The 13,248-nt window shown below is 40.8% G+C and overlaps 1 protein-coding gene across 7 annotated transcripts in view; it reads left to right on the forward strand.

Moving 5' to 3' along the window:
* The window catches only part of LOC145353892 (myelin transcription factor 1-like), a 74,636-nt gene that overhangs the window by 16,430 nt on the left and 44,958 nt on the right, over window positions 1-13,248 (forward strand). For all 7 annotated transcript variants that reach the window (XM_080204838.1, XM_080204834.1, XM_080204835.1 and 4 more), the window contains exons 6-13: window positions 518-798; window positions 2,147-3,043; window positions 5,280-5,414; window positions 7,996-8,086; window positions 9,798-9,905; window positions 11,391-11,602; window positions 12,047-12,249; window positions 12,882-13,142. In XM_080204838.1, the coding sequence (XP_080060964.1) occupies window positions 518-798; window positions 2,147-3,043; window positions 5,280-5,414; window positions 7,996-8,086; window positions 9,798-9,905; window positions 11,391-11,602; window positions 12,047-12,249; window positions 12,882-13,142 (2,188 nt within the window). The remainder of the gene's footprint in view (window positions 1-517; window positions 799-2,146; window positions 3,044-5,279; window positions 5,415-7,995; window positions 8,087-9,797; window positions 9,906-11,390; window positions 11,603-12,046; window positions 12,250-12,881; window positions 13,143-13,248) is intronic.

Raw genomic sequence — 13,248 nt, forward strand, 5'->3', positions numbered from 1 at the left:
CAAAGTTTCTTCATTATTTAGAAACTTGGAATAACTGTAGAATCTATTTAAGAACATAAGAAATAGGAGCAGGAGTAGGCCATCTGGCCCTTCGAGCCTGCCCCGCCATTCAATAAGATCATGGCTGATCTGTCGTGGCTCAGTTCCACTTTCCCGCCCTCTCCCCATAACCCTTAATCCCCTCTCTTATCAAAAACCCATCAACCCGCTTCTTAAAAATATTTAGCGAGGCAGCCTCCACCACTTCAACGGGCAGAGAATTCCAGAGATTCACCACCCTTTGAGTGAAGAAGTTCCTCCTCAACTCCGTTCTGAACCGCCCCCCCTTTATCTTGAGGCTGTGCCCCCTAGTCCTACTGTCTTTTTTGAGCGGGAAGAGTCTTTCCACCTCTATCCTATCCATCCCATTCATCATCTTATACGTCTCAATGAGAATTTAAAGCAAGTATACTCAAACTTTTGTGTTTTTGAAAAAGAAGTGCCTTTCAAATAACTGAAATGATCTTTTTGTTATAAGTTCACAAGGGTGCCCTTTGGTCAAGAAAAGGAAAATACAAGACATCGATTCTGATCAACCTCTAACCAAAAGGAAATCCCATCCGTTGAAACTTGCTTTAGATGAAGGTTATAATGGAGATAGTGATGGAGTAGTTGAATTGGACTTAAAGGAGGAGTCGGTTGCAGATGAATCAGAAGAAGCACTTGAAGTCGAAGATGAAATAGAAGAAGAGGAAGAGGAGGAGGAGGAGGAAGAAGCAAAAAATATGGAAGAAATTGAAAGCGCTGAATCAGTAGCAGGTGCAGTACAAATTACAAAAATCCATAGAAATATTACAATTAATTTTCATTCAATGCTATAACATCATACACTAACTTCCAGATCACATGATAATTGCCACAAGACCTTGGAGCATTTACAACAGTTTAATGAGCACCTGTTGCAGTCCAGATGTTCCCATTCCTGCTGTTTTTTTTTCTGAAATGGGACCAATATTTTACGATCAGCTACTGTTAGCTAGAATTGCTTATAGTTAGACAGCTTCTGTGGAGTATGTGAGCATTAACCTTGAAGGGGCAGATCAGGCTAAACATGATTCCATTTTGGCAGACCCAAAAAAAAAGTCATGAGCAGCGCTACCAGCTCTGCCAGTATAATGACTTGCTGTAAATTATACCTTGCACCTATAAGAAGATCTGATGACTATTCTGTGCTGAATTGTAAAGGTAACAATGAAAGTCGGAGAGGCGATGGCCTAGTGCTATTATTGCTGGACTATTAATCTTGAAACTCACTTAATGTTCTGGGGGACCCAGGTTCAAATCCCACCAAGGCAGATGGTAGAATTTGAGTTCAATAAAAAATATCAGGAATTAAGGGTCTAGTGATGACCATGAAACCATTGTTGGAAAAACCCATCTGGTTCACTAATGTCCTTTGGGGAAGGAAATCTGACGTCCTTACCCTGGCTGGCCTACATGTGACTCCAGAGCCACAGCAATGTGGTTGACTCTCAACTGCACTTGGACAATTAGGGATGGGCAATAAATGCTGGCCAACCAGCGATGCCCATGTCCCACGAAGGAGTAAAACACTTGCCCATTTTGCTCTGCAAAAATACTTCAAAAGATCAGTGTAATGCTCAGAAACAGAACCTTCAACCTGTTTATTAGATTAATTTAGAACAATACTGCAGTGCATTTTGAGAACTGAACACACGTCTGCCACACTATGGGCACCACACTCCAAAGTGCTGGAAGTGTGAATGAAGAAAGACTGTCTTTCATTGCTAGCTTCTTCTGACCTGGAGCTAGGAATTTACAGTCACCTGACAATCTGAAAATTTTGTTCACCAACTTCTAATTTCTCTAACCCATCCTCAAGGTTTTCAGCATGTTTAAAGCCTTAAAGGGGCAGGCTATTTTAAGCAGTTTCATTTCAATAACAAAGGTAATACAATGCATGGATATCTGATATGACACTCCCATCATTATTGAATGGATATTATTTGACTTGCCACGAGCTGTGTCACAGGTGATTAACCAGTATAAGTGCAATAAACGATTTAATGATAATGGTTTGGGCTATTCTTCTGTGAATACGCAGTCGTAATGGAAACTAAACATGTATCATTTTCCTTTATTGCAGATGCCAGGCTTAAAGGGCAAGATGATAGGCATTATTGGGAGGATGGAGCCAGGAATGTCAGTACTCGAAAGGACGATTTTGTTAACTATCAGGAATTAGTTGCCAAATCACTTCTGAATCTTGGCAAAATAGTAGACGATACCGCAATTCCTTCATTCTCTGATAAAAAGCCAATTAACAGTGAGTCACAACCTACAGAGACTTGCATTTATACTAAAGACAACACACATCAGGAAACAACAGAAGAAGAAAGCGATTCTGGGAAGGAAATTATGGAAAGTGAGACTGTGACTGAAGATTCTGAATGTGAAAAAGAAGTTGACCAGGATCATGATTCGATCGAAGAAAACACAATCGAAAATGTGCTTCCATCCGCTGATGAAACAAATGAAGAAGAGTGTAAAGAGTTTAAGGACACGACTGATTCCTCCCACTGCAGCGAACAGACAATCGTTTTCCAGCAAGAGGTTGATGAGGCTGAAATGAAGCAGGATATGGAGGAGGAGAAGTCCACCGATGTGCAATACAAGGACAGTGCTGAAGTAATAGTGCAACTATCACAAGAGACAGAACAGGAAGTTCACTGTGAAGGACAACCAAAGTCAGAAAGTCCAGCACTTGCAGAGGACAATCTGGAGGAATGCACTGATGAGAGCGAGAGTTTACCTCCAAAGTCTGCAATCACTGAAGAGTTAGAAATTTATGATATGATGACAAAAGGAAATCTTGGGCTCCTAGAGCAAGCCATTGCTCTGAAAGCTGAGCAGGTGAAGATGAAAAGAGAAGATGTAAACCGAGAGCCCAGTAGGATATCAGGGGAACAAATGCGGCATATCCACATGGAAGACAAGCCAAATAAATCTTTGGATTCCATCAGGAAGAACCTTTATAGTAAAGGTAAGTGGCAAGTTGTAGCCTGGATGACAATTACTTGATTATTCTATGTACAGTGATTTAATTTTCAGTGCAGTGTACATTGTTATTCCACCACATTGAGCATAAAACGTGCTGTACCGTATGCATAAAATAACTGATCACACACTGAGCAAATTACACATGCTCTGCAGCTGTGCTAGTACTGAAGCCAGAGCTATTAACCAAACTAAAACATTTCTCTGAATTATTCAACCTAATGCAGAATAAAGACACAAGATATTGTAAAAACAGCAATTGATTCTAGCATTTTGGTAATTTACTTTTGTGAAAAGTGAAGCAAACTTAAAAGTGACTTATTACTTATGCATAACATATCCACCTGGTAGTTCACTGGATGACTTACTGGCTAAGTGCATTTAGTGATGCTGTGTAGATGAGGAATGCTTTGTTTCTCTTCAAAGTTTGCAGTGACCACAGGAAGGGTGGCAGTGGGCCTCTGCACAAGGGGATGCAGGAAGGGTGAGGATTTACCAGAGATCCTGATTCTGATCTCTTCTCAAGAGACCTCTGTTGAAAGTATCTGTGAAAACATTTGCCTATCCATGGTTAAGAGGTCCTGCTAACACTTTTAGTGTCCAGGATCATGCTGTTAAAAAGAAATCCTCACTCTTCGAGATACCAATGACTGTTGCTGTCAAATGCCACTATGAGCCACTGTGTTCACCAACTGAGGACAAATAGTGAGAAAAAATAAATGAAAGGTCCTGAAATTGAGATTGGTATATAGTACAAACCATCTATATTTTTTTTGTTCTGAATTTCCTGATCCTACTATTTGATGGAGTCAATCATCTGTTCAGAATCAATGGAAAGTGCCTTTGCTGAAATAGCAAAGAAGAATACAGACAAAGGCATTAAATGTTTATATGTTAGTGTCACGTTGTAATTTCAATATCAGAGACTCAATGCATAAAGGATAAGCCATTTGTGACTGTGGTTAGAACAATAAATTATTGCAGGAGACTTTGATACAATTGGAAGAACATCAGTAACGTAGCAATGAATAATGCAGCAGTCTATTTATTCCACATGTGATTTATTTTTAAGATTTAAATCCTTCTTGAAATAACCATTAAGTAACAAATTGCTGGCGTGAACTATATATTTTTTTTTAATTTCACGTTGCTGAATAGTGGAATTATAATTCACATCCTTGGAATAATGGACTTTTACACTCATTATTAACCATAATCAACTGCAACCCATGTAATTTTCCATATTTAATTGAATTACATTTTGTTCAGTGAAGATTGTATGAAACAATTATCATTTAAAATGTATCTTCAAATGTTCATTAGCATACAATTAGTTCAATGTTTTCATACTTAACTTGAATCAAACTTCTTAAAATACATTAGCAAAAAATTTATTTATCTTTGGAAATGATTGAGGGGACATTATAGTTTTGTACAAGATAACAAACAGCAGACGCAAGATCAGTACTGAACCCCATTTCAAGTAAAACTCGGATAATAGGAAAAGAGGAAACAAATTCAAGTGAATAAAGGATAAATTCATGGCTGATGTCAGGAAGTTCTTCTTCACGCAAAGCATAATGAACATACAGAATCATCTTCCGGGTAAAGGGGTGGAAACAATAAGCTTGGAATCGTGGCGCATGCCAGTGGGCGAAGAGTTGGGTATTTCTGCATGGATGAGATGACTGAAGAGTTGCTTGCACAGTGGTTAGCACTGCTGCCTCACAGCGCCAAAGACCCGGTTTGGTTCACTGTCTGTGCGGAGTCTGTATGTTCTCCACGTGTCTGCATGTGTTTCCTCCAGGTGCTCTGGTTTCCTCCGACAGCCCAAAAGACGCGCTGGTTAGGTTGATTGGACATGTTAAATTCTCCCTCAGTATACCAGAGTGTGGCAACTAGAGGATTTTCACAGTAACTTCATTGCAGCATTAATGTAAGGCTACTTGTAACACTAATACATGAAAAAAAAGAACGGACTTCACCATGTGAATCTATCTTGTGATCTTCCCGTGGCTTAAACAGTTCCAGTCAAAAGAAACAGATCTTAATATCTTATCAAAAATACCTTATGGAAAGAGGGGATAATGAACGTGACAGGCTCTGCAGCTCTCACAAAGCTGTACTTCTCAAGCTTCCTGTAACCTCAGAGGATAAGTTAATGACGGGGAGCACACAAGGGAATTCTTAATGCTGGTGCTTTTGTACACATGGTTGTATAGATCCCTCAAGATCAGAGAAGAGGGAGATCAAGTGCCCTACGCCAGGCTGTGATGGCACCGGTCATGTGACAGGATTGTACCCACACCATCGTAGTCTTTCTGGCTGCCCGCACAAGGATAAAATACCTCCAGAGAGTGAGTAGCTGCTTTTTTGTGAGATTGCTCCTTGTTTGATTAAACTTCACAGCGCTACCAATCGGTGTTCCCAACCCAGAACTTCATAGCCTTACTTAGGCAGTTTTACATGTTATTCATAATGGATGGAAAAGTATGGGAATTTTCACCCAAAGTCCCCAAATTCACCCCCAGAAGACAAAGCTGTGACCCAAGAGTACCAATTTGTAAACTTACCCTTGTGTGTCCTTGACAGCCGGGAGAACAAAAATATTGGCAACAATTATATTGTGCAAACAAATAATTTTCTCACATTAATTATCTCTCTGGAATTTTCTCTGGACGTGTGAACCCATTTAAAATAAACGAGTTCTTTCTTCCGTTATAATGCTGAAGGAATTTGATATGACAATGCAAAGTACTTGTTCACTTACATTTTGCTGACAGCAATTATAAGATCCAGCTTAGTAATTTTTCTGTGACTCATGGGTTTCAGGTAACCATGATGAATTATTATTTATAACCTTACAATAAAAAGTGTGTAAAAGTCAATACTGGCTCGATTACTGATAATGAAGATCACTTTTAGAACAAAAGCACAAGATTACAGATTAACTGTGTGAAAGCAGCCTGTTTTGTTAAGGAAGAGTAGCCTTAAATCAGCAAGTACTTTTTCATTGGATTACATAAAATGTGAAGCACAGCAACAGGCTATTTGATCCTATCAACCCACACCAGCATTTATGCTTCACTCAGGCCTCTTTCCATTTTCCTAGTCCAAATCTTTCAATTAACCCTTTATTTCCTTCTCCCTCCAGGAAGGAGATGACACAGTGTTATTGTCATTGGGCTAGTAATTCAGAGAACCAGGGTGTATGCTCTGGGGACCCAGGAGGTGAAATTTGAATTCAATAAAAACCTGGGGTTAAAAGTCCAATGATGACCATGACACCGTTGTCAGTTGTCACAAAAACCCATCTGGTCTCACTAATGCCCTTTAGGGATGAAAATCCTTACCTGGTCTGGCCTACACGAGACTCCAGACGCACAGCAATGTAGTTAACTTTTAAATACCCTCCGAAATGGCCTTGCAAACCATTCACTTCAAGGGCAATTATGGACAGCAACAAATGCTGGCCTTTCCAACGACACCCACATCCCATGAAAGAATTTTCAAAAATTTTATCTAACTTCCCATTAAATAAATATACACTATTCATCTCAACCACCCACTGCGACACGTGATAATAGTGAAATGTGCTGTGTGAACTGAACTATTTGGTAGAAGAAAGTAAATTACATCAATACTTATGAGTTTGCATTAACGTAAATGCATTTGTCCCAGTGGCGGACATGGTATTGTCAGTGAGCTCCTGTACCTTGATTAGTGAAAATAATTCCAGTAATGACGGCCATGGAGATATGATTCTCTTTTTGTTTACTTCCTGTTTTTTTAAATTGTTCATAATTTAAATTGGTACAACTCAGTGCCTCCATGGTTTAATTGTATGTAAAATAAGCTTATAACTGAGTCACACAGACCAGAAGGTTCCAAGTCCCCTTGCTAGCTTGTGCTGAGTTCATAGCAATTAGAAGTGATACACTTGGCCTCAGGGTTCCTGCCCTTGATTGCTGTCCAGTGACTCCTGTTGGAAAACTCTAAGTGCGAATCGTATGTGAGGATAGAATCAAATTCCCATTGTGAATTCCTCTTCCGAATGTTAAGTATCCTGCAGCATTCACATACAGGGAGGCGATGGTCCCAAAAACATTCTAGATACCGAATTCATGTGAAAACTGGAGTAACTCCTGCCGATCTTTTTAGCAAGATTTTCGAAATGAATCTCTCACACTCTGAGTACTGCAGTGTGCCCTAGTGAGATTCACACTGAAAATCAGTGGGCGGGGCCTATTCGCACTGGAGAGACCAGCAGCATAGCACTGAGTGGGCCACTGTGCATGCATCGATCTGTCAGTGCCGAGATCGGCGCACGTACAGTGGCCCCGCACTGCTGGCCTCCCAGTCGCTGGCCAGCCCAATCACTGGCCAGCCCCGCAACTCTACGTTGTCTCTGCATAGGCCCCACAACCCCTAGATCGTCCCTATGCCCCACCCTCTGGCACTGCCCGATGCCGAGCAGGCAATGCCCATTTATGGGGAGCAGGAGTAAATCCCGCTGGATTGAACCGTTCCTGGCAGGGGCAGGGGAAGAGACACTAGCAGGCTCAGAGACTTCAGTCTCAGGTCCACTACTGATAGGGAAATTTAAATTTAAATATTTAAATTAGCTATGCATCAGAAATGCCCAAAAATCATGGAGCCGGAAATGTACGAAGGCCTTGGTGCTCAGCGAGGTGCCTACTAAACAGCCTCCGCTGATGTCTCCTGACCCATTGCGCTGGGCTGGGAGAGTCGCCCCCATGAAGTTACCTGATACTTCCGCCATGAAACTAAAGCTCAGATGAAACTGGTCAAAAAGTAAAACTGCCCAAACAACTTACATTTTACAAGCTTCATCTGAATGCCAGCATGACCTGATGATACTACTTGTGAAAAGGCAGTCAGTGTTTGATACTTTTTGCTTTTCAATTGCATATTCAGTTCTTGCCATGCATGAAAATGTTTTGAAGTGTCCCACGCCAGGCTGCACAGGACAGGGGCATGTCAACAGCAACCGCAATACACACAGGAGGTAGGGGCACTCTCTTCATTATACTGATTCATTATACTTTGACATTACTTGAAAGTGAAAGATGCTGAAGAACTGTTGTACTACCTATGTCCTGGAGTGGATGTTAAATCGAGCTCAAATTTACTCTTGAAGTATTTGGTTGTTTTCAAAATCTGAAAAAAGATGGCTTGTGTCAATTCTTTTGGCTTTTTAAGGAGGATTGAACAAATGATTTCCTAATTTCCAGAGCAGGCAGGTAGTTGCCACATTAATGTTTCAGTGCACCACGCCATACAGTCATGGTTAATCTGTCAGCAGCTGCAATGCTGGACAGTTCCCCAATGTAAGGGAGGGGATTATGACCTAACAGCTACTAAAGGCAGAGACTGTCGCCTCTCACCTCAATAAGGTAATGATTTCTGAAAGAAATGAACAATAACATTAATTAAGGCAAAATAGTTTTTGTAGAGAGAGGGGAAAAAAGTGCCTACTCCCAAGACTCTGTCTCAGAACAGAATGATAGAAGCTGTGTAAGACTGGCTGGTTTAGACTTCCCTGGAGTAATTTCTGCTACCTAATGCCCTGGCCAATGTGGAACCCTCATTCTGTTGAATGCACCATGTGTGGCTGAATGTAAGTACTCAGTGAGTAGTTGAGCCACCCAAAACCGCAAGTTCCTATGTGCCTTATCTGGTCTGGCTTACAGAGCCACAGCAATCTAGTTGACTCTCAACTACCCTCTGTACATGGGTAACTAGGGATGGGTAATAAATGCTGGCCAGCCAGTTCCCACGAATGCGTACAAAAGATTACCAGAAGGTGGCAACTTTGATGATACAAATTTGGATCTATCTTATCTTGTGACCAGCCAGTGCGGACTTTGCACATCTCCACCAAGGTACATTTGGCCCCCCTGCCCTAGTTTAGGGGAGAAAGAAAAGAAATAGCTGTTTCTGATCATTGTCCGGTACCTCCTGGGAAGCATCACAACTGAACCTGATCTTGTCCTCACCTAACATTCAAGCACATACATCGGAGCAGAAATCATGGCTACAAGGCTTAGTCAGCTGGCCCAGTTGTAGTACATTCACCTGCATGTCAGAAAGTCATGTGATCAACTTCCCCCTCACCTGACCAGATATCCAGGCTGACATTGAGGGTGTGTTGCACGGTCAGAGGCTGTCTTTCAGGTAAGGACTGTAGTTTTCAGGTAGGGATGAAGGCATGCTGTCGGGGCCCACTTCATTGGGCGGCAGGACTTTTGGTGACATATTGCCTATGAAGTGTTTTGAGGCAAGCTGAAATAATGAAATGTGCTACACAAATAAATCTACTTATTTCTCATTACCATTAAGTTCTACAATTTAATATGGAGTTAAATCTACACAACCTTCAAGTTGACTTAATAGTTACCTTGCCTAATAAAAGGAAATACCGAATACAATCAGTAACAAAATAGTGTTGCAAATTTATTTACTTGCAGTATTCTAGAAATTAAGGAAACTATTTCTTGTCTGGTTCTTTTTTCTGCATGGCATGTTTATAACAAATGGGTTAATCCCTACATTCAAAGAATGATCGATGGATTATGTACAAGATTGTGAAGTGTTTGTACAAGACCATTCTCAAAATGCAGCCAAAATAGATATATCGTTTTTTTTAAGATATCTTTTTGATGAAAAGCTGTCCTCAAAAGTGTAGCTAACTTAAATTGCTGCTTTCTTTGTCCCAGCCTTTCTGGATGTCCCATCGCTGCCGCTGAGAAACTGGCAAAATCTCACGAGAAACAGCATAACAGTGAATCTCCCAAGAGCAGCCAAAGTTCTGACAGAGTGCTGAGGTAGGCTTGCTGCTCCAAAGGGCCTAAGGCAAATCAGAGAAAGCTGCAAAGATTAGAGCAAATTAAAGGAAACACCTTCTGTGCAGTGCTATTTAGATGATTACAAAATCAGATATCCTGCTTACACACACAGATCCTGAGATAAAATGGTCTGCAAATTACTCTTTACGTTTTCCAATGAAGTATTTTTGGCATTATCAAGTTTAACATGGGAACTCTACATAACATTTTGACTCTGAGTTTTAAAAAGCAATGTAAAGGGTATCTTAGAATATGCAAACACATACAGCTATGGGGATTCATCATAGAGTCTATGAAATGCAGTGAATCTATGATATGATTCACTGCATATCAGAATCCTACAGTGCAGAAGGAGGCCATTTGGCCCATCCAGTCTGCACAGACCACAATCCCATCCAGGCCCTATCCCCATAACCACTTGCATTTACCCTAGCTAGTCCCCCGATACTAAGTGGCAATTTAACATGGCCAGTCCACCTAACCAGCACATCTTTGGACTGTGGGAGGAAACCGAAGCACCCGGAGGAAACCCACGCAGACACAGGGAGAACATGCAAACTCCACACAGACAGTGACCCAAGCTGGGAATCAAACCCAGGTCCCTGACACTGTGTGGCAGCAATGCTAAACATTGTGTCACCATACTATCCATTTTTTTCACACTGCTTTACTAGACCAGGAGCACTTAATGGGAATTCGGGCACAGCAATCAGCACATCCTGCAGGATTTTCCATCCATTGGAGAATAATCTCAATAACCTTCATCCTTGAAATGAATTTCCAATATTCATTTCCACTGGGGAAGGTCAGCACCAAGTGTGCAAATTTGTAAAGTACCAGAGCTACAGATATTACAATAAACTCAAATAATAAATCTAATAAAATATGGATGGAGTGCATCAATATCAGCAAGTTTCCGCACATAACATTCACATGGCATTAATTGACTGGAATTAAGAATCCATGAAACTACTGTCGAATGTCGGAAAAACCCATCTGGTTCACTAGTGTCCTTTAGGGAAGGAAATCTGCCATTCTTATCTGGTCTGGCTAACAGAGCCACAGCAATTTAGTTGACTCTCAACGGCCCTCTGTAAAAGGGTAACTAGGAATGGGCAATAAATGCTGGCCAGCCAGTTCCCACGAATGAATACAAAAAAAATTCAGGTAGATTACTACAAGGTGGCAACCTTGATGATACAAACTTGGATCTATCTTATTCTTGTGACAGTCTGAAAGTGAGCTGACATCCGGAAATTTCCACTTCAGGAGAAACTGGCGGGCACTGTCAGCTTGATTGAATTTAAAGGTTATTTTACATTTTTGCACAAACTAATATTGTTTGCGCAAAATGAGTAAAACTGAAGACGACTTTGCTCATTCAAAATGACACCTCCAAATAATTGGAGTGAGACATTGTTTGGACCTTGCTTTGCAATTGAATTTTAACTCTGTGACTTACAGGCCAATGTGCTTTGTGAAGCAGCTGGAGATTCCACACTATAGCTACAGGCCTAATATGCTGCCAGTCACCCCTCGTGCTAACCTAGCGAAGGAGTTGGAGAAGTACTCCAAGGTTACATTTGATTACGCGAGTTTTGACGCACAGGTGTTTGGGAAACGTGTGATTGCTCCGAAACTTCAGGCATCTGAAAGCTCACCCAAAACCTTTAAATGTAAGTATGTATTTTGAAACCCAAAATGATCAAACATCAGGGTTGAATGAAAGCTGGAAACCACAGCCTCTGTCACTTGATATTAGGAGTGACACAAAAGCAATTTATTTCACACTTCACATTAAGCACTACTGAATTGATTGTGTTATTAGCAATTTTAGCATGAAAATTCTGCCAAACAAAATGACAAAGCTGATACTCAAATGGCAACATAAATAGTATCTTAAATATCTGCATTTATGATTATTTCCAATTGCATCTCAATCAGCCACAATTACCTGCATTACACCTGCAAAGGTTAAAACTGTTCAGAATCTAGATCTGCTGAAATCAGCTGTTCTCTTGATATGATCTACATCATTTCGTGAGCCATAGAATTAATGTTGAAATAATTTGAAATTGAATCTTGCCGATTTATTTAATATCCTATATTTTCCCATACAGCAAAACCATTCCCAAAGGCCTCCTCACCCAGTCACAGTATGTCTACTAACTACGTTAAAACCTCATCCTCATCCGGTGGCTACGACTACGCTCATGATGCAGAAGCTGCACATATGGCTGCCACAGCGATCCTCAATCTGTCCACACGTTGTTGGGAAATGCCAGAGAATCTAAGCACGAAGCATCAGGATCATCCCTCTAAGGTGGGTCGCTGCATTCCACTAACACTATTGCTAGATGTGTTGTTTAGAAGAAGGCAGGTATAATTCCAGGGTTGGAACATCTTTGGCGGCAGACAAAACCAACAGCTAAAGTTACCCAAATATAAGTGTTGCAGTTCATTATCATCATCAGCTCACATAGTTAACAGAAGTATATGCACAGGAATGTTTTGAGACATGACTGTCACAGTTGCCACAAATGCAAATTTTATGTCACATACTTAAAAAAAAACAAAATAAGAGCCATCCTGCAATCCCTCTGAGCTTAGGAAGAGCCAAGGATTTGCAAGCTGCCACCCTGTACAGAAACGTACATCCTTCCGTCAACCTCAGCGTAATCCTAAACGTGCCATTTTGACTTGGTGGCCTTTAAGGGATGAAACAGTTTACACACGGTTCCATTGTATGCCAGAATAATACATTGTATGAAAGGTTGTGTCACCTTCATGCCTTATATAAAACATTATAGCCAACAATTTACTGTGAGCAATGTGGAGATCCCATCATAATGTCAAACTATATTAGTCTTGCTGACCAAAGTAACGAAATCATATCATTGAATTTTCTAAGAATATCAGAAAGTAGTTTCAGTTGAAACCCTTATTATTTCTCAGAATATGGATATTGAGGTGGATGAAAATGGAACGCTGGATCTCAGCATGAATAAAAACCGCAAAAGGGAAAATGTGTTTTCTGCAATCAGCTCGAATGTCAGGTCAGCAGACTTACCTTCCTCCTACCTTCATGGAAGCAACAGCACATGTAGCAGCGTAATGGGTTCTCCACAGTCCAGTCAAACTTCCAAACAGGATGAATATGATGGCCCTATTGACTACACAAAGCCAAGCAGACCAAGGGAGGAAGAGAGTGAAGAGGTGAGTTCTTGGACAGGTCACGCTTAATTGACTGCTCCTGAGAAATGTGCTCTTGTTTCCTGGAAAGCCAGTGACACCAACAACGAAAGTTGGAACAAAAACACAC

This window comes from Carcharhinus amblyrhynchos, chromosome 16, assembly GCF_965287045.1.
Source record: "Carcharhinus amblyrhynchos chromosome 16, sCarAmb.v2.hapA, whole genome shotgun sequence".
NCBI classification, from domain to species: Eukaryota; Metazoa; Chordata; class Chondrichthyes; order Carcharhiniformes; family Carcharhinidae; genus Carcharhinus; species Carcharhinus amblyrhynchos.